Raw genomic sequence first — 24,336 nt, 5'->3', positions numbered from 1 at the left:
AATTTTGTTTACTTTATCTGCCATGTTTGTTCAAATTATGATTTTACCGTATTTTCATTAACGTGAGTTTTTTTCATCACCACGTAAATTAATCTTAATGGAAATCTTTTTTCTAATTAATGTCTTTATATGATTTGCATATGTTATTACATTATTAGTAATAACAAGCAAATCATATAAAGACATTACAGTAGAATCTCAGTGCTAAGTACTTACAGGTACCTCAAGTTTTTGTACTTAGCACTGAAACATGCATACATATCTTTACAAAGAGAAAAAAATATATAAAAAAATAGCTACAGGAGAGCCGCAATGCCATATGTATTAGCAACTGCGACTTGCTTTTTTCCCCTTGTCTAGTTCTCTGAGTATATCCACTTTTTCCTTAAGCGTGAATTGCTTTCGTTTCTTTTTATCTCCAGGATCATTCATATTGTAGCACAAATACAATGCGGTGTTTAAATAACGTAACCTGAAAATAAACTCAACAATAACAATAAACAATCCCGGCACAGACATCAAACAGTATTTTTAGCGTAGCGTAACACTTTTGTCTAAATAATTAATACTTCTCTCAAACCTCCGTCTTTCGATGTATCGAATGGTGTTGTGTTGCTCACGTCGCATACTACGTACGGTATAATCTATGGTTGTGCGCGCAACTGTTTGTTAACTTTGTTTTGAGAATTTAGAGGTTAGAAAATACGTTGCGTTGGTATTTGTGTATCTTTGTTCTACTACATTAATCATTTAGCTGGAAATTTATTTACCAGTTTAAGTAAATTTTGGTGTAGTAATGCCACGCTACTAGTAGAATTTATACGTTATAGTGAAAATGATACTTTAAACTGAAACCGTTTTGCATGGCGAAGATACGATTTTTGGCGGGGACTTAAAAAAAATTTGTTAAGTGAAATATACTTTATAATAAGGAACGTTATTGTACCGGTATTATACTGTAAATTTTTATTAAATTACGATTTCTTTTTCAACTAGAACAAACGAACTTCGGTAAGCTATTGAACTTTCGTTTGGCTCGAAATATTTCGCTAAAAACGAACTTCGACAGATGAATTTCTTACCGAAATCGAAAATGAAAGTAGCAAAATTTCGATTTCGGTATCGGTATACCGAACATTCGCACAACCCTAGTATTTAGTCTTGAGTTACACACAATTTCTATACACACTTCTACTGTTAAAGGGCATATCTTCTTCAATGATTATTTGAACTTCAGAAAAAGAGTTCTAAGCGAAACAACCTAAACTATCCATCGTGGTGTGTATGAACAGCTGTGACACTTGCTGTATTCCATTTCATAGCTGGCAAGTTGGGGTCTTCCAGAGGAACCTGCTGTTCCACTTGTGTGTCGATACACTTGTCTGCGGAGGTACTCCACACTCGGTTTAGAGGCAGCTGAGTGAGTTCATGCTCTTAATGCCACACGAGCTGGAGTCAGCACTTCAAGTTCTTGTGAGTTAGCTGATTCAGCACACAAAGGTCGAGAATTCAGCACAGCTGACACGTGCCAGCAGTGTTGCCAGCTCTTAGAAATGAGCATGCTGGCACCTACTACTCTCCTCAAATGTAGCTGTGTTCTCTTGATGGCCGCTGGCAGGAGGGCTGAAGTGCCACTTGATACCATGCAGAACAGACTCGTTTTCAATTTCAAGGCTGTTGTCTCCTTGGAACAGAGTTTGGTACACTTCCTTCAGGTAGTTGTGCGCTCCAACCAGACTTGTGCCTTTGTCAGAGGAAACCTCTGCTGGGATTCCTGTATAAGGACACAAACCATTTCAAGGCTGCCAAGAATGCAGCAGCCTCTTAAGGGGCCCGCCTCATCAGGGGTGTATGTGTGTTAGTGAGGTGGGATGATAAGCGCGACGCTTGCTGGTGCTTCTAGCGCGGTGTCTCCTCTGGACTGGCGCGCAGTCTTCTCGTCGTCACAGGATAACTGTGAAATTTGAGCGGTGACCGTAACATTTTATTGCGTAGAAATGAAGATAAAGGTGTAATGCAAGTCTCTTAAGTGCTTTCAAGAATCTGTACCAGTTGTTTTACATCTAAAAATTACTCTGAAAACATGCGTTTTAGGGTTTTAGCCATTTTAACTCTTCCAAAAATACAGTTTAGAAACTTAAATCCGAAATCAAAAGTACTTTTCGGCCCTCAGCGAACTCTTAAATGCTTTTCGTATGCAGACACCACTTGGATATCTCTAGTAGTTTTGAAATCGTTGTTTTTCCTGAAGCTCTGCACACAGTGTGTGTGCCCGGGTGGGCGGAGCCCTTAAATAGTTTCCTGTTTGCTCTGTCTTACACTGCCACTTCTGGTTCACATTTCTCTCCCCCTTGATATGCTCCTGTATGTCAGAGTACCCTGTGCGTTGCACTTGGCCAGAGAGCGTTCACTCTGTCGGCAAGCTCTCAGAGTTGTGATGTTTCGAGAAGAAGACTCAGTTGTTTGTGGCATTCAGCACTGATGCTGCCGTCTGTGCGTCACCCAGCCGTGGTCAATTCCAGCGATGAGCTGGTGATACTGGACCGTTCTGTCGAGACCTCGTGCCTTCTCAGGGTCTCGCTACAATTATGTTTCCAGTGCTCGTTTAGTTCCAACTTCTCTCCGAAGAGGCTTGGGGCATTTCTCCCGTCTCTAGTCTATTGATCTTACAAAATATTCATTATTACAATTAGCTACAGATCTACTGGGATCACAAGTTTCGTACATTGACAAGATCTAATCCCTTCTGAGTTCTATAATTAAAAAAAAAATTAAAACCTTGCCTCATATGCACCATAGTATCAACGCTCTAGCAGCCTCGGCCTGGTTGCTCACTTGTCTCAATTCAAATATTAGCACGAGGGTGTGTAACTCGCAGAGACTTACATCACATAAAACACCCACTTAATTTTAGCATTTCAGCATATTCTGTTTCAATTTCTATTTGAAAACTAATTTTTGTGTAGTCAATAAAATAATTTCAGATTTATTTATTTTGCTGTTGTGACGTGTGAAAGGCAGCAGGCCTCGGTTATGAGGGTTGTTCATTACAGAGAAGCAGAATGCTTGTCAGCGGGACAAAAGCCACACCTACTTATAGTCCACAAACTTCAATTTCAAATCCAAAACGAAAAGCAGATGAAGATTTCACAACATTTTGCAGATCCGTTTTAACTGCAGATCATTGCTAACACGACTTGCTGTGTAGCATGTATGAAATATTTGGGATTTGTTGCTGACTCTGTTTTCTTCAGTAGCATGTTGACATTCACCCTGCCAACTTCACTTCCTTCAGGTGCAGTAGTGCAGATACAGTGCTTCCTTGCTGGCTTTCTGTCTCCAGTGCAAGGGAAAGAGCTTAGTTTTGTGTTCTACCAGCATGTTCAGCTGCGTCACCAGCATGTTCACCTGTCACCAGCATGTTCATCCACGTCACCAGCATGTTCATCCGCGTCACCAGCATGTTCACCCACGTCACCAGCATGTTCATCCGCGTCATCAGCATGTTCATCCACGTCACCAGCATGTTCACCCACGTCACCAGCATGTTCACCCACGTCACCAGCATGTTCATCCGCGTCACCAGAATGTTCATCCGCGTCACCAGAATGTTCATCCGCGTCACCTGCATGTTCATCCACGTCACCAGCATGTTCATCCGCGTCACCAGAATGTTCATCCGCATCACCAGCATGTTCACCTGTCACCAGCATGTTCATCCACGTCACCAGCATGTTCATCCGCGTCACCAGAATGTTCATCCGCGTCACCAGCATGTTCATCCACGTCACCAGCATGTTCATCCACGTCACCAGCATGTTCATCCGCGTCACCAGAATGTTCATCCGCGTCACCAGCATGTTCATCCACGTCACCAGCATGTTCATCCACGTCACCAGCATGTTCATCCGCGTCACCAGCATGTTCATCCGCGTCACCAGCATGTTCATCCGCGTCACCAGCATGTTCATCCGCGTCACCAGCATGTTCATCCGCGTCACCAGCATGTTCATCCACGTCACCAGCATGTTCATCCGCGTCACCAGAATGTTCATCCGTGTCACCTACATGTTCATCCGTGTCATCAGCATGTTCATCCACGTCACCAGCATGTTCATCCACGTCACCAGCATGTTCATCCGCGTCACCAGCATGTTCATCCGCGTCACCAGAATGTTCATCCGTGTCACCTACATGTTCATCCGTGTCACCTACATGTTCATCCACGTCACCAGCATGTTCACCCACGTCACCTACATGTTCATCCACGTCACCAGCATGTTCATCCACATCACCCAAAGAAACAAAATGTCCAGGAATAAACCATCATGGTGCCAGAAATATTGCTGGCTTGCATTTTGTTTTTCGATGCCTCACTTCAGTTTATATGGTACATTTAATGCAAATATTTGGAGACTGTCCACTTAAATCACCTGGAAATTATTTCTGAAAAGTTTTTAGTTTTTCTAACATAAAATTGGTATGTTCCTGCAATTAGTTTGTATTTTGTAATTAGGATTAATATTTGTAATGAATGTGTTGTAAAACGTAAGGTTCAGAAAACGTCATCAGGTACTTTGACACCCCGGTCACACGTAATGTTAGTTTTTCCTAACACATGAAACATGAATTGCATGTGTATGTGTTTGTGCAGCTAAATTGATTTTTTTAGCAAAATACTGTTTTATGTTGCATATTTTAAAATTATATTGGTATGCCTTAAGTGCTTACATTTGTGTGTTATCACTCTGACTTGGCATTGTTTAAACATGTACTAATGCTGGCAGTATTCCTGATGAGGCATATACAGGCTCAACCTACTTTCTTTATCAGATCATGCATCTGGAGTAGTTAAAACAAACTATATTGAAGTTATACCATTCATTTTGATAGGACAGTATAAAAAATTAAGAATAATATTAATGCTATGCAGACACAAATTCAAACTAGAGGTTTTCTTTTCAGTGCTTAAATTAAGTACGATTTGTTTTTACTTGTTGCATATGACATTGCATAACTGTAATACAACATTAGGTAATGCCGTTAAGTTATATCTGAATTCTGTTAAAAAGACAATAAACCTCCTTGTTAACAGCATCCAGCCTAATCCTAATCACAGTTTGTGTGAAGCTTCATGCAGCAATTTCAGAAATGATTTCAAAATGTTTATGATTAATAATTAATTTGTAATGGAATAAATTTTTCTGTGCAGCATTTCATCATCTTCCCAAATTTAAAACAAAATGTTAAATGATAAACTAATAATTAATGTGTTGACAGGATGACAACATCTCCGCGTCAGCTGAGGTTCTTTAGCAAGCTCCCGGGAGTACGTTTCCGAAACATAAACTTTGCAAGGAGCGACGAGACGGGACTCGTTGAGTTGTGTTCGGCCTGTGTTAGTCGTGTTGGCACCAGTGCTGCGGCACGCGGCAGTGCCTCCCGACAGCGGCATCGTGTACTTAATGTGAAGCAATTGTGCCATGTCACATGCAGTGATTCCACTGTGTGTCGAGTTGTCGATGAGGGGGAATAAAGTGTATATCATATGCATGTGGATATTATATACCTAGGTTAGCTATAATAAACGCAGAGTCAAAATCTTATTTATGAATGTGTCCTGTGGACTAAAGAATTACTATTGTGTACAAGAAGAGGTTTTAATCTTTGTATGTGACGAATGTTGTACGAGAGTGGTGGTTGTGTAATTAATTACTGGTTGTAATTTTGGCATGTGGAACTGTGCTGTTCTGGTGGTTGTTTCGTTACAAGATTTGACGATAGTTGGCTACAAGAGATTGTGATAAGTTGAGTTTAAACATTCACTTCTTCCTCAATCTTAACATTTTGAGAATCACCTTGTGATACAGACACGAAGCTTAGTTTTAACATCCATTTAATTATTGTCTCTGTGATAAGTTATTTATTAAAATGATAATAGCTTATATATTAGGAGCAGTAGGAGGTGTATGTGTGTGCCAAGGAACAGCAGGTGTTTGTAGCTCGGAGGAGCTCCCGAGCAGTGCGTCAGTTCTGCTGGGCGGAGCTGTTCTCGTTGGTTGTGGGCTCAGGAAGTGTGGCAAACTGTTCGATGCTATTGTGTCTAGCAGTTTATTTTTCGAGGAGTAACAGATGATTATTTTTCATAAGTTGTTATTGACGTGGTCACTATGCATATCAGTGGATTCGGCAGCAGGATGGCCTGAGCGGACAGTGTGTGGTGTGCTCGGAGAGTTGCTGATCCCTGCAGACAGAGATGCCTCTTGCTCCTGTCTCACCGCTGGGACACGCTATTTCCTGTCCTTGGACCATTGTTCGGTCAGCGACCATTCAAAACACTTGGCCAGACAAATATTAACAAAAATATTCGTGGTCTCGCTGCTCTGAGCAGTGTAACGGAGTCAACGGAGTCTAGATAACCGCCCGCATGCGTAGGATGCGTGTGTGCATGCGCGTGATGCTTGAACTGACCTGACACATCAGTCGTCTGTGTTGCTGCACTTTCATCCCATTGCTTATTTAGAGGGTTTTTTTTGTGTGTGTTCATGTTATGCAAATTTCTAATGAGAAACTTTTTTTAATGCTATGTACTGACTGTGTTACTTTGTGCTTTATTTTTTATTAATTTGTTTAGGAATATATTATATTTTTTACACATTTTTAGCTGTCTGCAGGTAAAAGTAGATATAGATTATATTAATGCAGCTTTATAATTAATTGGTCCAGTGGATTAAATAGTAAGATGTTGAGTTCACAAATTGTTATAACACTTTTCTTTCTAGTACCAAGTCCAGAGGTATGGTTCGAGTTTGTATTGCTGCCCTGTTAGTGCATATCTGCCCTCACTACATCTGATTGAGACTCTAGTAACTGCACTCTCAAGAGGAGTTTTCCTGATTGAAAGTAAATGTCAGTACGGTGTTGACGCAAGCTGCAACTGTGGTTGTTCGCTCGCAACGTGTCGACACAGTGGCCGGCTGTGTGTCCCTGGGTGTGCAGACTGTCACATGTTCGCTTGAACCCTTGGAGACGTCCAGATGGAAGCTGTGTGTATTGCAGACTCCTGGGAGTGATGCGAATCTGTTGCTAACTGCTATAAAATTTATTATCTACAAATTCAAATGGTGTAACGAGTGTTAGCAAGCTCATTATCATTGCGAGACTAATAATTCACTGGTAAAATGTTATGAGTACCAGAACGTAGCATTACAATGACAGTTTGTGGCAACTCTGTTTTAGTCTCTGTCACTAATTATGTAGTTAACCGAAATATGTTACTTACTCAACTTCAAATAAAATTTTTGAACAAACATGACTTAGGAAATGATCAAGTGGCAGATTCACAGATACAAAAATGGCTGGCTGACTTTTCCGAGCTTGATGGCTCGATCGTTATCATGTCACTGCTGACATCACATGTCTGGCCCTCCGTGTCTTCTGGCCAGTTGATGCTCGTTGCAAGCCATCCTGACACGCACCACATGCCCCAGAGCATGTGTTCCCCTCCTTTCAGCGTCGGCGAGAGTGACTGTCCCAACACGTCCTTGCTCGAAGCAGGTCATGGCTTATCTCTATACACCAAAAATTGATTCTCAATTAATTCATTAATTTTTTAATTTACTATAAAAAAAACACCATATCTTAAGCATTAGTAATTCAGTTTATTTATTTTGGTTCAGGGACTCAGCAACATTTGGCAAAAATTCAGGGCCGGGAGGGGGGGGTCCCAACCATAGAATTTGCAAAAGAACAAAAAAAAATCACTTAACTGTCCCTTGCAGGCATTGCTGGACGTTTTCGGGATGTAACTACATAGTAATTATTATTAATGCAATTTTGATTGTATGTACGTTTCTTAAGCAATACTGCTAGTGTTTACTGCATCTTGGAAGGGAATGAGGCGTCTATGAAGATAGTGACCATTAAGGCGTATAACCAGATATTATCAGTGAATACACAATTGCAATCACACAGCATTAAATATGTAGGTTTAAAATCCAAGGCTTCCTTCTGTAATATTTACAATCAAAAGAGAGAAGCTGACTTGAAGTTCATTTTCATTGTCCAACAGGCTAAAAAAATTACATGGACACTTCAGTTCATTTAAAATGATTCACAGCTAGGTATTCGTGAGCAATTCACGGAAAACTGCATGTCTTAAGTTCATGTGCTCAAAGAGCTCCCTGGCGAGAATTGTAGGCAAGTGTATTGTAGACTTCACTCGCCTCGCTACACTCTGGAGGCCGCGTGGGACAACTACTCCCTCGAGTAGCCAGGTGTCCCTCCTGGTAGTTGGCAGCTCGCTCCTTCCACCACAGGTGCTCATCAGCTCTCTCACCCCGACCACTCACTCTGCTGTGTGAGTGTTCCCTCACTCCTCCACCGGAACTGCTGATGTCTGACCGAGCTGGGCCATGGCATTGCCGATATCAACAGCAACTCGCTGACCCGTCATGTCACTAGGCACTCGCTCCTAGTGGACTCCTGTCCGCAACCCACCACCGTATTCTGACTTGACGTCCCTCTGGTGCGTGCAGGACATCCCAACTGCTGAACTCTGACACTGTCGTCTCTCCCGCCTCTCGGCTGTGCAGGATGGTCTTGCCCCCGCCCACGAGCCACCACCTCTCGCTGACTGCACGTCGTTCGCCCGGTTCAGGAGGGCAAAATATAAAGTAACGTTTCCATGCCATTCTTTTTTATACCTACAGGACAAGTTCTACAGAGTTTGACTGTGCAAGAATTGTGTTCTGTAAAACATGCTGTTGCTTAGTGACCTTTTCGAAGGTCAGGCATATTCTTAACTGGAACTATTAACCAATTGTATGTTGTGTCAACTCACTGAAAGCTCATTTTCTGACTTTCCACAGCTGTTAGCGTGATTTCTTTAATTTTATTTTCAAAATATATCTTCATAAAAATTTACAGTTAAAAACAAAAAAATTCAGTTAGCCAGATGGATATTTTCAGAATTTCTAGTTGCAGCATAATGCAGGGTAGACATTGTCAAGAGTTTCGCTGTAATTTAAGTTAAATTTTCTTTAAGCTACGACGGTTCATCATAGTGTGAAGATGTGTGTATTTCTTTTGTTTTCATTGCACTTGTTTTTGTATCTGATATGATGCACTGACAAGTTATGTTTGGAAAATTTTGTTTATAAGATTTTTGTAAACTAGAATTTTTCCTCAGCCTTTGAAGTGTAAATAGTGGCCACATGTGTCCAGCCTGTCTGATGTACCAGTGCTTTATTTTATCTGTCACCACAAGAGAAGTGTTAAAATTTTGACATGAAAGTATTTTTGAATCTGCACATGGAGCAATAAAGATTTCTGCTTGTTGAAAAAATAATGTATGCAAAATAAAAGTCTTTGGAAAATTCTGATGAAAATATTGCTGTGTGTAGTTGCAGTAAAACACCACTTTAGAAAATTCACTGCCTGTAATGTCAGCTTTTAAAATTTTGAAACAAGTTTTTTGTGCATATGATTGGTGTATAGATGAAATGTAATAATAATGTATAAATATTGTATTATTTATATACGTTGTTGACATTGTAATGAAGTCTGATTTTACAACTTCAAATAATAAAATTTATTAGAGCATTACAATGGTGAATTTGATTCGTCACATTATGCTTTCCAATCAAAATTATGAATGAAAATATGATTTGGTCTAGCATGCTGTATCCAAAAGAACAGTATTCACTTAATAAAAAAATAAAATAAAGAAAATTTAGAATAATGTTTAAGAATTATGTGAATTTGGCAATTGTGATTAGTTGTACAGACTTTACAGTTAAAAGGAGTACTTGAGTGTTCACTGTCCACATATGTACAAACTAATAGCATGTGTGAGACTAAGTGTTCCGCGCTAAACAAGACACGTAGCACATGCTCAGTTCTTCCGTTGTGTCCGGTATCTTAGAATAATTCAGAGTTATTGGGAGGCAGCGCAGTAAATACAAGATTGTCTGAAAAATGTCGCAGTGGAAGGAACACAATGCAAACACAGGATTTTATAAGCGGCTGCTCTGATTCAAGACGCTGTTAGCGCCATGATCAGACACAACCGAAGAGACAGGCTTGTTTCTTTCCTTACGTCCTGCTTTGGACAGAAGTAGACATTAGTGTCCATGAGTGACAAGGAAGTAAATATATTAAGTTAGTGTAAGTGGTGGCAAAGTGTCTAGTTATAACTATTACTTGGCTGATCACTCAAACAAGAATGAAGTAGACAAGACACTGTGAGTAATTTAATTGCAAATGAAATCCATTGTCAGTGGTGTATAAATATAATTTTCTACTGGGTACTTAACATGTGTTAGGTACATAAAGTTATTTACCAGAAAACATTATTACATTTTAAAAGCATTTACCAGGGAATTTTCACAGTAAGTTTGTTTTAAGCTATAAGGTTTGTGAACAATTAAGTTTTTACATGATAATAAGATACTTTTGTAGTGCAGTCAATATTTTTGTTAGGTCTAATAGTATCTTCATTCGGTGATGGGTCAAATCCCAAAGAGTATTTTGAATTTACCCCTCAAATCCGAATCTAGGTCTTGAGGGTCAAAAATAAAATAATTTACAAGGTGTGAAAAATATTAACTAATAGTTAGTTGTAATGTTGTAAGGCACCTTAAGGCACTTGTTGGAAGATATAACATGATCACTGAAAAATGTTGAAACTATTGGCCTCATCAAAATATGAAGCTATGCTCCCATGCATATTATCTTTGCGTCACGGACTCTACAGCAATGCTAAGAGGAACAAGTTAGCAAATACCAATGAAAATGTTACACTGTAAGCACATGAAAATATAATTCATACAGCATTACAGTCACTGATGAGCGTATTTATATTATTTATGGTGTTGAAACACACAACCTTTTTAAATGTTTGTTCCACAAAATAAATTTCTAGAATCAATTCATATTGTAGTTTTATATAAGTACATGTTAAAAGTACAATATCGTGGGGAAAGGTAACAATAGGTATGAAGGAAAAAAACATAGTAAACTTCAGTGGTTATTAATGTTGAATTTATACATTTACTTTATTTTCTTGTAATATTTTTCTTTGAATCTTTTTTCCTTGAATATTGAATCTGTTAAATAGTAAGGATTTGTTGGTACGTATTTGAGGATTTGGTTGGCCCATAGCTAGTTTTAATGTTACAGAAATTGGATAAAATTATGTACAATGTCTGCTTATAGATGCAACAATGCGCTATTAGAAACTAAGAAACAAACTAAAACATTCTAATTTTGCCTTCATCTCTCCTTCCCCACTCCCTTTGACGTCATTTCTTTCTTGTCTCTTACGTCTCTGTGGCGTGGTCCAGGGGTTGTCACTGACAGGGCCTACGCTGGCCTTAGTGTGAACACTGTGCCAGCGTGAGGAAGCTGTATTCAACTAAATAATTTAATGCTCAATAATTTGACTTTGATGAAGAAATCTGATATTATTTTCGAAATCCACTATAGTTTACTTGTTGAAAATCATTAATTCTAAATAACTCATTTCTTTGACGTTTTGAATGTAGGAGTTGTATTAATGACTTTGGGTTGGTGTCACTGTTTGTTTAAAAATTCAAACTGTTAAATAGATCGAATTTGCACGTGATCTGCATCTGTAACAAAGCCGTGGAAAACAAAAGCTCGTCCGTAAACCGACTTTACAGACAACCAATTTTCTAACTGTAATAATTTCTCTGTCTCTCTGGTAATTTAAATACTGCTGACAACTTGATTAGATGCCAAACCTGTTTCTTGATGTAGACACACGGCTTCTTCATTTATGTCATACCTTTGTTTTTCCATCAGCATCGACAGTAATTCATTACGGGTTTGTTTATCTGCTGGAGCTAACTCACACGATGTTTGAAAATGTCCAAATTTTTGCAACAAAGACATAAAAATATTTATAACTAGCATTTCAACAGAGAGATTTTCTCCTGATTGCCTTAAATGAAAACCAACTATTGAAGTTCCGAGATGTGATTTGCGATCCCTTTGTCACCATGTCACGGAGCTGAGCAGACATAAATACAGAAGATGGCTACAAATTAAGCAGAATATTGGATCCACTCTTCAGAAAACCTCAAAACCCAACTCTGCATCTGACAAAAGACAGGTCACCTCGGGTTGGCCAAACAGCCCAGCCAATCAGAAGAGAAGAGGCCACTGATTTTCCAGCACCCACAGAAGCCCAGCTCTGAATGGCCAAACCAACAGGCCAACCAGACGAAAGGAAGGCTGTGATTGGCCCACAGCTGCAGCCAATTGGAAAACACTCCCCTCTCAGGTGACGGTATTAGAAGGCAGGAGAACTTGTAATAACCTCAGTAGGTAACTCTCAACTCTACCCTGTTGGCGACTGCAACGTCGACCGAAACGTTGGTGATATATTCACCTTGGACATGTCTACAACCCAGAAGCCAAGCTACTTATTTATTTGATATATGCGGGGAAAAAAAATTGTAGGATTCCAATGATGTCTTATTTTTCAAATTCAAGAATGATTTGCTATTCATATTTAATTTGAACTAAAAAGCAGATATTCTTACAGATCCACTAGTTTCCTTTCATGTTTGAACACAGTCTATGCATCTACCTCATGCTTTCATAGTTTAAATATTTGTCAAAACTAGGGATGGGACGAATCCACATTTTGGTCGAATCCGAATCCTTGTTCGAATCCTCAGTGTTTGTCATCGAATCTCGAATCCCAGTCCCACACTAAACTTCACCACATGTTATTAAAAAAATCACACATTTATTTTAAAACATTACATAGGCCTATGTATTAAAAAAAAATCATGTGTATTTATGAAATTGTAAAATAAGTGCATAGTGTATAGACCTGATATAAAATAGAGACAAATAACCTCAAAAACCACACACGTAAGTTTGCATCTGTCTAATTCTCTGTTAAATTAATCCTTCCTATGTTTTCAATAAAATACGTATGTATAACAGACACCATTTAAAAAAAGTTACGTTTTTTCTGCAATGTTATATTATTGAAGGTTGGAAATGATCGAGTAGTTATGCTAATTGACAAAATGCAGCGTAGTTTATCTTATGTTTGTGCTATTTCCGTTACCTTTATAATACAGTTTAGGTATACAATTTTCTAGAACTGGGCGAACCTAAGTTCTCTGGTTTCGAACCGAACTGAATCGAACCATAGCAAAAAATTTTTGAACCGAACCTCATACAGAAATAATTGTTTTGAATTAAAATGAACCGACCAACATTTCGGTCTTTAACTGTGTTCTTTATTTCAACGAATTTCTTCCGGAGGACCATAAATATATTAAAAGTCTGATTTAGTGAATACAAATATGACAACGAAACGATAGCCAAATACAAAACAAACGACACGACTGTATGCGGCCCGCCATCTTGCCGAACTGTTTATACGACACGCAAAAGGGGCAAGTAACACTTCACACAACAAGGACATAAGTCACAAAGTCCGAACATTCCGCCCCCGTTGTTAGCTCCAGGTAACAAACACAAAGGTATATACAGCAAGGAAAAGAAAGCAATTTGTTACAGATTACATGATCTTGTTGAATTCTGTCCTAGATCATAACCATTGTCCACTGGCAAAGGGCACAGCTTAATCACCGGACGTTGCAAGACACTTGTAGCAGTCCGGATAGTAGCCACCCGGGGAATTCGGTCTGGTCCTGGGTGAAGAGCTTCAATTCGAGCGAGACCCCATTTGAGTGGAGGGGTGTGCTCATCTTTGATCACGACCAAATCTCCAATCTTGGGCTGACCACCTGGCTGTGTCCATTTGCTTCTCTGCTGGAGTGAGTACAAATATTCCTTTCTCCAGCGTTTCCAGAAATCTTGAATTATACGTTGGACCAGCTGCCAGCGATTTAATCGGTTAATGTTGAGGTGGGTGATGTCAGGTTCGGGTAATGATGTTATGGGCTGTAGAATCAAAAAATGAGCAGGTGTTAGGACATCAAGTTCTGACGGGTCTGAGCTGATCTCACAAAGAGGACGAGAGTTTAAGACCCCTTCGATGCGAATCAGGATGGTCGAGAGCTCTTCATAAGAAAGGATCTGTAAGCCAATGACTTTAGTTAAGTGGCTTTTAACAGACTTCATGCCAGCCTCCCATAACCCGCCAAAGTGCGGTGCTGCTGGGGGGTTGAAATGCCATGCAATTCCTTCCTCACTCAGCTTATTGCTCACTTCAGTGTTATGGGTTGTCTGTCTTACCAACTGGTAGAGTTCTTTGAGTTCTCTATGAGCTCCAACAAAATTAGTTCCACAATCACTGTAAACGTGGGCTGGCCTTCCCCTTCGAGAGATGAAGCGAGAAAATGCTGCCAAGAACAAACTGGTTGAGAGATCAGAAACCAATTCCAAATGTAGGGCTTTGGTGGCAAGACAAACAAACAAGCATAAGTATGCTTTTGTGGACTTGCAACCACGAGTGCGAGTCGTGGTAACCTGAAAGGGCCCACCATAGTCCACACCAGTATGGTGAAAAGCAGTCACTTGTTGGACTCTAGGAGATGGAAGTTCTCCCATGGTTGGAGTGAATGGAGAGGGTTTAGTGCGGAAGCACTTAATACACCCACGTAAAACCCTTTTGATGACAGAGCGTGCACAAAGAATCCAGTATCGTTGGCTCAGGATGGCTTGCAAAGTTCGAGGACCAGGGTGCAAATGTAAACAATGAAAATGATTGATTACCATTAACGTGAATGGGTGATCTTTGGGCAACAATATAGGGTGTTGAACAGAATAGGGAAGGGATGCCTGACTTAACCTCCCTCCTACACGGATGATACCCACATTATCCACGAAGGGGCACAAGCGCCGAATTTGATGAGAACTGCACTGCCCCTTGTCCAAGTTAACCTTATCAGCTGCAAAGCATTGTTGGGCATGTCTGATGCAAACTTCCAAGCCCCTTTGCAGTTCCGTAGTTGTCAACGGTCCCAGAGAACGCCTTTCCTTAGGTTGACGACAGTTGTCTGCAAACCGAAGGCAATAAGCAACAACACGCTGCAGCTTGCTGAAGGAAGAGAATCTGGCAACAAATTCTAGGGATACCTCTGTCACACAACTTATTGCTGTAAGTTTTTCTTCACATGCAATGGCATCATCAATTACCACACTACCCAGGGTATCGTTTGGCCACTGGCTGTGAGGCTGTCTAAGCCATGGGGCTCCAGACCACCACAGAGGATGATCAATAAGTTGTGAGGGCAACAAGCCACGGGATGCACAATCTGCTGGGTTGTTTTCAGTGCGAACATGTCTCCAGAATTCCTTATCAGTTAAGTCCTGTATGATGCTGACACGATTTGCCACAAATGTTTTCCATCGGTGGGGTGATGATGCAATCCAATGAAGAACAACTGTTGAGTCTGACCATGCATACACTTGCATGATGTCCAGCACCCCCTTGTATACATTGGTCACAAAACTGATTAGCTTGGCTAACATCACAGCTGCACACAACTCAAGGCGAGGCAAAGAGATCCTTTTCACTGGTGCTACTCTTGATTTTGCCATCAATAGTGAGACCTTGATTCCACCATCTGAAAACATTGATCTGAGATAGATGACACACGCATAGCCAACCTCTGAACTGTCGCAAAACCCATGCAGTTCATGAACAGCGTTTACTGAGCCTGATACACACCGAGGCAGTCGAAGTTGTGACAACAAAGACAGTTCAGACTTAAAATCACACCACCTACATAAGACCTCTGGAGGAAGCTGTTCATCCCATCCTGCTCCAGTGAGCCACAACAGCTGTACAAGAGACTTGGCATACAAGAGGATGGGCGTCAGCCATCCAAGGGGATCAAAGATCCTGGCGATATTTGAAAGAATTGCCCTCTTGGTGCTTGAGCTGTTTAATGGAGTCATCTGATAAGAAAAACAGTCTGAGCTAGGGTTCCACTGTACACCAAGAACTTTCACCACAGCTGGCTGTTCTTTGTCAAAAGACATAGATGCTGGGGATTGTAGCTGGTCTGAGGACAGCCATTCAAGCACTTCACTATGAGTGCTGGCAAACTTCCTGAGATGGAAGCCACCAGCTGCCAACAAAGCAATAAGTTCCTTTTGAAGAGCAATGGCTTCTTCAACACTATTGGCCCCTGTGACAACATCATCCACATAGAAATCAGACTTCAAAACATGAGCTGCTTGAGGGAAGTTACATTGCTCATCTTGGGCCAGCTGATGCAAGGTGCGAATTGCTAGATAAGGGGCAGATGAAACTCCGTAAGTAACAGTCTGCAAACGATAGTCCACTATAGGATCGGTTGGAGAACAACGCCACACAATTCGCTGGTAGTCTTGATGCTCCTTGTCCACCATTATTTGCCGATACATTTGTTTGATGTCTGCAGTGAATACAACTTTGTGTACACGAACCCGAAGCAGAATTTCTCGAACATCTGTCTGTAATTTGGGTCCGGTCATCAGCATGTCATTTAGACTCACGTCTCGCTGGGTCTTAGCAGAAGCATTGAAGACAACGCGCAGCTTGGTGGTGGTGCTTTCTGCCTTGATAACTCCATGATGAGGAAGATAATAGGCTGACTCAACATCATGCAATGGGTTGGCAATGACATCCATGTGACCACTCTGCAAGTAGTCCTCCATGAAGGCCTGGTACTCGGTACGCAGTCCAGGTTGCTTGACCAGACGGCGCTCCAAGGCCTCTAGACAGCGAACAGCGTGTGCTCTTGAGTCTCCAAGTATTGGTTTAGGTGAATGGAATGGAAGGGAAACCACGTAACGTCCAGAAGGTTCTCGATGGTGAGTGGTTTTAAAGAAAGCCTCACAGGCTTCATCTTCTGGCGATAGATGTGCACAAGTGGGGAAGTCCTCTATTTCCCAAAACCTTTCAACCACAGTTTCTAGAGATGGCGGAGGGCACATAGTCGATACGAAGAGAGTGACACTATGGTTGGTTGGTTCAATGGGACTGGGCACTTTACCCATAAGAATCCAACCAAAAACTGTATCCAATGCGACCGGTGAATCCACATTTTTTACTAGCTTGTGCCCCGTGAGTATATATGGAAACAAATCTGCTCCAATCAAAATATCAATAGAACTTGAAGTAGCAAATGTCGGGTCAGCCAAATTCAAATGAAGTACATGATCCCACATGTCAGAATGTACAGGAAATGTGGGCAAATCTGCAGTTATTTTCGGTACAACATATGCAGCAAGTGGCAGTTGTGGGTTTGTTTTGCCAACTGGTTTAATGCAGCATTTAACTAATCCCTTTGCTGTGTGTAAGGGAGCTTGTGATAGTCCATAAATTGGTAAGAACGCCTTCTGACGAGTCAACCCCAAAAGCTGGGCACAATGTTCAGTTATGAAGCTGGACTGACTGGCTGAGTCTAAGACTGCTCGAAAATTCTGGTAACCACCGACACTGTCCTGTACATCCACCAAGGCAGTGGATAATAACACGTTTCTGGGTTCTGATTGACCAGGTCTCTGAGCTGTAGCCAATGCAACAGCTGGTGTAGGTTTTGTTGCTGCAGATTCAGGTGGAGAATGCTGAAATGAAGTTGCTTCTTCTTTCAAAAGTGTATGCGTGTTGGCTTCAGTGAAGTGAAAAAACCAGTGATGTCTACTCTTGCATGAGTGACAACTGGTTTTTGACCAACACTGTTTCATTTGATAAGATGCTCCCAGGCAGTTTAAACAAAGGTTAAGTCTCTTGACAATCTGGTAGCGGTCTTCTGGCTTGCATTGTACAAACTGTGGACATTTGTAAAGTGGGTGGTCACTGTCACATACACTGCACTTTACAGCAGAATCAAATGTGTTTCCAACAAACAGTGAAGTGTGTTGTGAGCGAGACTGAGATACAGTGCTATAGTTTGCCTGCCTTACTCGATACCCTGACTTACTGGAGGCTCCAGACATTGCCTCCGAAGCCCGGCGATGACTTTCAAGGAAGGCTAAAAACTGAGCAAATGTAGGCATTTCTGTGTCACTCACAGAAATATGTAGTTCCCATTGTTGACGTAAATGGTTATCTAGCTTCCTCTCCAAAAAATGTAGCAAGAGTGGGTCCCAAGAATTTACTGCTAGTTTCATAGTACGCAATGCAGCCATATGTTCATTTAACACTGACACCAAGACACTTAATGAAGCAGGATGAGCAAGAGACACTGTAGATGCCTGCATAATTGCATCAATGTGGTGTGACACAATAAGCCTGAGATTTTTGTATCTCTGTTCAATCAAATTCCAAGCTACTTTGAAGTTCTCATTGATCAATGGCAGGGATTGGATAAGAGAGAGTGGTTCTAGTGACAGTGATGTTTTAAGGTATGATAACCTTTCAATATCGTTCAAGTGAGCATTGTTTACCACCAATGTGGTAAAGAGGTTAGAAAAATTAAGCCACTCTGTTGGATTTCCTGAGAAATGTGGTAGTTTTATAGCTGGAAGAGTTACTTGAGATGGGTTGTGCGAAGTTGGTGCTTTCGTGCCGTCATGCAATTTATTCTTGTTGCATGTGGCAATGTATATTGCCTGAACACGATAATACGTGTCGTCGAAAGCATTTAGGCGATCACTGTGCTGTTTTTTATTGAAATCCGGGTCATCTTTGAGCAACATCTCCAAAGACAAGTGATCGTCTTCAAAACAAGTACGCAATTGTGACAGATCACGACACGTTGCGATAAACAACTCACGTTGCGTATCGTCACTCATCACTTTATCGGCAAGTGCATCGGCACGACATAACCTGTTTTCCCCACGCTCGAGACGAATCTTTAACACTTCTGTCTTGTCATTCATTTTGCCGTTTGATGCACAAAACAGAAATAAAGGGAATGAAAGTTTGACAAATAAAGTATTCACCAACACTGCGACAACATGAGATCAAAAAAAAAACGCTATCACAATAGATGAGCGTCACGAGACACGACACAAATACACGCACGATTACTGGTAAATATCCGGCCCGTGTGGACCAAATGTTCTTTATTTCAACGAATTTCTTCCGGAGGACCATAAATATATTAAAAGTCTGATTTAGTGAATACAAATATGACAACGAAACGATAGCCAAATACAAAACAAACGACACGACTGTATGCGGCCCGCCATCTTGCCGAACTGTTTATACGACACGCAAAAGGGGCAAGTAACACTTCACACAACAAGGACATAAGTCACAAAGTCCGAACAAACTGAATGGTGAGAAAGAATGTAAAATTAAGACATTATATAGCTTAGCTTTATTAAAACATTATATAGCTTAGCTTTATTAAAACATTGCAAAACATTTTATAAGTAAAGTTTATGCAATAAATAATGAAGGAAAGAAAACAGTTAAGAGAAAATCATTTCGCATTTAATTTCTTTATATGTATATATATACTTTTAATTCATGAAGAAGTTCCATCTAAATTTCAAAAAGACTATCTTCCTTTTTCAGTGTACACTAACCTTCATTAAAAAAAATATATAAGATTATAAAGATGACGAACATTCAGCATAAGGCCACATAACATATTTTTGTGGTAGACATCACCTTGACGTCGTCCGACCGAAGGCCACCCTAAAGCCCGACCTGCAACCGCCAGTATTCAACCCCGCTAACGGAACGCGCCCCTAGCCATGGCCCACCCGAGTCAGGCGAGCCACCAGCAACCAAGGTAGAACCCCCCCTCCAAATAAACAGACCGTCATTTCAACCAACCACGTTATAAAAACAAACACAGATTATTAAACAGTATTACGTATTAATTTAAAGTTGGTTGACGAAAGTGCGACGTAGGAGTGCCCGGGCACTCACGTGTGTAATACGTCGATACGTGTGTGTGTGTTCCCCTGGCGGCCGTCTGCCTGAATTAGTCAATGAAACCATATGACATAATTATTCATTCCTCGTGTTACGTTATTACCCCCACCAGAGCAATCCGGCAAGAGACGAACGGTCGCTGGTGTGACGTAAAATTTAAACGAAATAATTTCTAAACTTAATATGTAACTTCAATTTGTAGAAGGGACGAATGATCTGGATTCAGCTTTAATAATTAATGTAAGAATTTAACGCCCTTAAATTCTCTTATTAACATGTCACATTAGAAACTAACGTAATGAGGTCAACCCTGGCGCGAGGGCCACCGAGCCTCGGCCGGGCGCCATGACATCACGCCAGTACAGCGCGACTCGTGGACCGGGGCGGACGCACGTCCCACGGAGAGACATCATCCTTTGTCCACACCGAGTTCACTTCTGGTAAATATAGTCACTTCTTAAAACCTCCGTTTTTACTAATCTCTCCGTGCGTACCCGGTCCAATTTTCGGTCCAGGACCTAATCCGGCCGCATAAATCTAAAACCCCCCTGCAACACACCTGGTCCGCGGGGTAGGTTCAGCATCCGGCACGGGCCGTCTCCCGAGGAACAGAACTTCAGTTAAACTCAGTCGCTCCGGCACTGACACCACCCGTAAGGGAACTTTGAACGAATTTAGCTGCGGTCCGCGCTCCACTACCGTGGACGCGAACACCGCCTCGATACGTAGACTTACGGGATTGGCCGCCTCCAATCACCCCCACCCCTCGTGTGAGTAACCAGGCTCAGAAACGCCTAGTGCCACGCTCATAAGTAATAGTTAGTGACTTTGTACGGCGCCTTGAAACTGATCGTTTTCGTTTGTAAACTTGTGCAACGCACCTCCACGTAACATTCATAAACTTGTGCAACGCACCCTCGTGTAACATTTCTTTTGTAAACTTGTGCCACGTTTTATTAAGTAACTTTCAGACTTATTTGTGTGTAATTGTGCAGCTTTTTGTATTTTGTGACGTCACCTGTTGTACGACGTGGCGTGTAACCAACGGCGTTACACCCAGACCACAGTCGCCTGAATAAATGACGCACGTCATTTATTGCCTCATTTCAGCGTATGATTACTTAACCCTACGATTCCCAACCACCGCCGAGTAGGGAATTCCTTAAACCCACGCAACATCGCCGACGGTCCTAGTGGGCCACGCAGGGCAATCGACCCCACGACCCAACTACCGACTAGCACCAGAGCTAGTCTGGCGCCCACCCGGACTCATTACAGTCACAGCAGCCACTCCCACTAGGAACCGCACCGGGACTCGAGCCCGAGACCCCGGACGACGGCAACCTAACATTTTTAAAAAGTAAAACTTTTTAATAGGACATTTAAAAAAAGTAGAATGTGAATTAAGTTACCAATCTACATTACAAAACCCGCTGTCTGCAGTTGCTGTTTTCTTGGAAGAATGCTGCTCGTCAGAAGAAACTTTAAACATTTTTTGGGGTGGTTCTGGGTCATCTGGGTCATCATTATCTTTTCTCTATTTGGAAAACTTAAACGACGTAAGCCTGCTCATCGCAAATCACCTCAAGAATAATAATATTGTAAACGTAACGTAAGTCAGTATGGTTATAAAAATTTGCGTCGGAAAAAAGAAAACACGAGAAATAATGATGGCTGCCACGACTACGCTAGTCAACTTAGTACCGTACTGTAAAATTTACTGGACCAGTACTTTTAATACACAAGATTAAATTAATATTTTCAGTACCTGACTGTTACAACCAAAAAGGCCAAAGAAAATAAATACATTCCAGTAATTTAAAATACGTAATTTACGTAATCATTATCTACCGCATTTGTCTTGTGTTAACTTGATCACGTTAGTTTTGCCAAAATACGAGAGTTCTCGTACATGCGCTTTAGTTTAACGTATGGGGTACGCAATCTTTGGTGATTTTACAACACTTCTCGTACACGCACTATAGTTAAAGGTATAATATACAATACCTTTGGCATTTGTACAATAGTTTATATTACGTAGTACGAGAAATGCATACAAAATTCTCTAAAGTAAACTCAACAAAGCGCGCCTATATGAAAAAATTCTATGAGAGTTATGCGACGATTAATAATTTTTTTTATTATTATTTTGTCTGCGCTTGAAACTGTTGAGGCGACGATTATGCGATAAAAGTCGGAATATTACAAGTAATGGAATTTTGTTGTGCTGTTTTGTGAATGGTCTCAAATGGGGGTTAGAAAATTATAAAAACGTAATTTTTTTTTAAACGAACGTTCGGTTTTTCGAATATATTTTAAGAGGTTTCGAACCGAACGCCAGGATTCGGTTCGGTTCGAAATTTTCAAACTTCGCCCAGCACTACAATTTTCAATTACTACCTAAATCTCTTAAAAACCCATCTCGAATCCCACCTCGAATCCCACCTCGGATCCTACGAATCCTCGAATCCATAGGATTCGGTATATTCGACGAATCCAAGATTCCAAAATCCCATCCCTAGTCAAAACCCTACTGGGAACTCTAGAAAGAAAACAAATACATTTGTCTGAGTAAAAAAACACATGTAACACAAGGGAAATTTTTCCATAATGAATGCTCGTACAATTGTTTAAATTTGTTGCTAGTATCTGAGACTAAGCAACAGATGATAACATTGCTAGTTTCCCATCAGCATCTGAGACTAGGTTAACAGATAATAACATTGCCAGTCTCCCATCAGCCCAACCATTATTAAGTATGACTACAGAGTCCTTGATTATGGCTTTGCTTTAACACTAAGCAAGACTTGCTATAGCTTTATTATTAGCCTAGGTAGGTAGAAGAACAGCTTATCACGAGAAGTCTGGTAATAAAGAATTGTTAGAAAACAAGGATAATTAAAATAACCTGTAATTAAAACAAATTTCAAAAATTATTTACAATTTATTATTAAAAAATACACATATAAGATATAAAAAATATTGTTGGAATTTTTTGAGCCACTAATGTAACACTTAGAAAACAGTCCTGTTAACTGCACTGATAAATTCAATGCTTGGAAAACACAAGTACATAAAATGCACAACTCAACTTGCACTATTAACTGTTCCAACGAACAGGCTCAAGAATATTTAATACTAGATTACAGTACTGGGCTGGCAAGGAATGTGGCATCTTCAGTTGGCAGCAGTGAAGGCAGCGTGCTGAGCACCATGCCCTTCTGTCCAGTGCTTGGCTGAAACAACCGCAAAGCGCCAAGTGAACACGGTGTACGTAGTATGCGACTTCTTGTTGCCAACTGTCCACACATCTAACACATTTCACCCCGCATTTTCACCAACCATCTGGCAAGCAGTCTGGTTGTGACGACTCACAACATTCTTCACACATACAGAAGTTGGTTTGTTTTCAACAGAATACCCTTACAAGCACTATTCGGGAGCAGACTGCAGTAATGACTACTGAGCATGTGCAGGCTTCACTTGACGATATAGATATGGGACTACCAGTCCTTTTGCCTTTGTATAGCCAATGCGTACATTTCCAATGGTGTGTTTGCAAAACAGTGGCACGTGAGTTTAGGATCGCTGCACGTGTCGAACATGTTTCAAGTTTTAAGAAAATACAGTCTCTTCATCCTTTCGAGTAAAACGGAATTTGAAAGTCAAGTCGAGCTTCAGCTATTCACTCGACTTGGCTCTCATTTCCCAGTCTGTATTAAAAATGTAATATCCAGCTATCAAAACAATGCTGTCAAATGCTGTGCAATCCCGTAACAAAACTCTATTAAAAAGCAGCACATGGGTACGTTAAATGATCGACCAAGCCAAGCACTGCTTCAATGTTGAGATAGAGCTAGCATCACACAGAAGCTCTAGAAAGCTAGGTAATGGGTGTGACTGGTAGGGGCATGTGAGGACTCGAATAATTTTTTTCAATTAGGTATTCGTTACCAATAGATACTACAATAGCCTATGGAAGTTTAGTTTTCTTAACTGTCACAACTGTCCATAACACTGCATCATAAATCCTGGCCTTTCGTGTAATAAAAGTAAAATTAACAGTACTGTATCTTTCACATTTTTCTATGTCAAGTCGTATCGTGATCAATAATACATGGCGTCATGATCGCTAATGTCTGTCGGCCATACGAAGTACAAAACAAGCAGTTTTACAGGAGAGTAATTATTTGTACTAATAGTGTGTGTTTAGTGTTGATCATGTTTTGGTGAATATATTTTCATTGTTATTTTAATCCACATCATATATAAAAATTTTATTTAAAAAATGTATCATGCATTAAGCCAACAAAGTTTAAATATTTTTGTTTATAAAAAAATAATCTCTGGTAGTGATTAAAAGTGACTAAAATACCATATTTTATGTAAGTAATCACCCGTATTGACTAACAACATGTTTATACCTTAAAATTATATTGGTCGAGAAAATGCATTGCCAATTATTTAATTTTCTTGCATTTCACACCACTATATTACGG

At 40.6% G+C, this 24,336-nt stretch overlaps 2 protein-coding genes across 3 annotated transcripts in view; one reads left to right on the top strand and one right to left on the bottom strand.

The window, feature by feature from the left end:
- Positions 1-24,336, top strand: part of LOC134535493 (protein phosphatase inhibitor 2-like) — a 58,931-nt gene that overhangs the window by 5,393 nt on the left and 29,202 nt on the right. The window contains exon 5 of one of the 2 annotated variants that reach the window (XM_063374627.1): positions 5,281-9,727. The exons of the other annotated variant lie outside the window; for it this stretch is intronic. The gene's annotated coding sequence lies outside the window, so the exon portion shown is untranslated. Of the gene's footprint in view, positions 1-5,280; positions 9,728-24,336 lie in introns of those variants that run through there. 2 annotated transcript variants of the gene reach the window in all.
- The window catches only part of LOC134535491 (uncharacterized), a 72,258-nt gene continuing 70,683 nt past the window's right edge, over positions 22,762-24,336 (bottom strand). Inside the window, exon 27 of the mRNA XM_063374623.1 lies at positions 22,762-23,073. Within this exon, the coding sequence (XP_063230693.1) occupies positions 23,015-23,073 (59 nt within the window). The 3' untranslated portion in view covers positions 22,762-23,014. The remainder of the gene's footprint in view (positions 23,074-24,336) is intronic.

The sequence above is a fragment of the Bacillus rossius genome, chromosome 8 (assembly GCF_032445375.1).
Source record: "Bacillus rossius redtenbacheri isolate Brsri chromosome 8, Brsri_v3, whole genome shotgun sequence".
NCBI lineage: Eukaryota > Metazoa > Arthropoda > Insecta > Phasmatodea > Bacillidae > Bacillus > Bacillus rossius.
The sequence above is the reverse complement of the archived record's forward strand: the minus strand, read 5'-3'. Positions and strand labels throughout refer to the sequence as shown.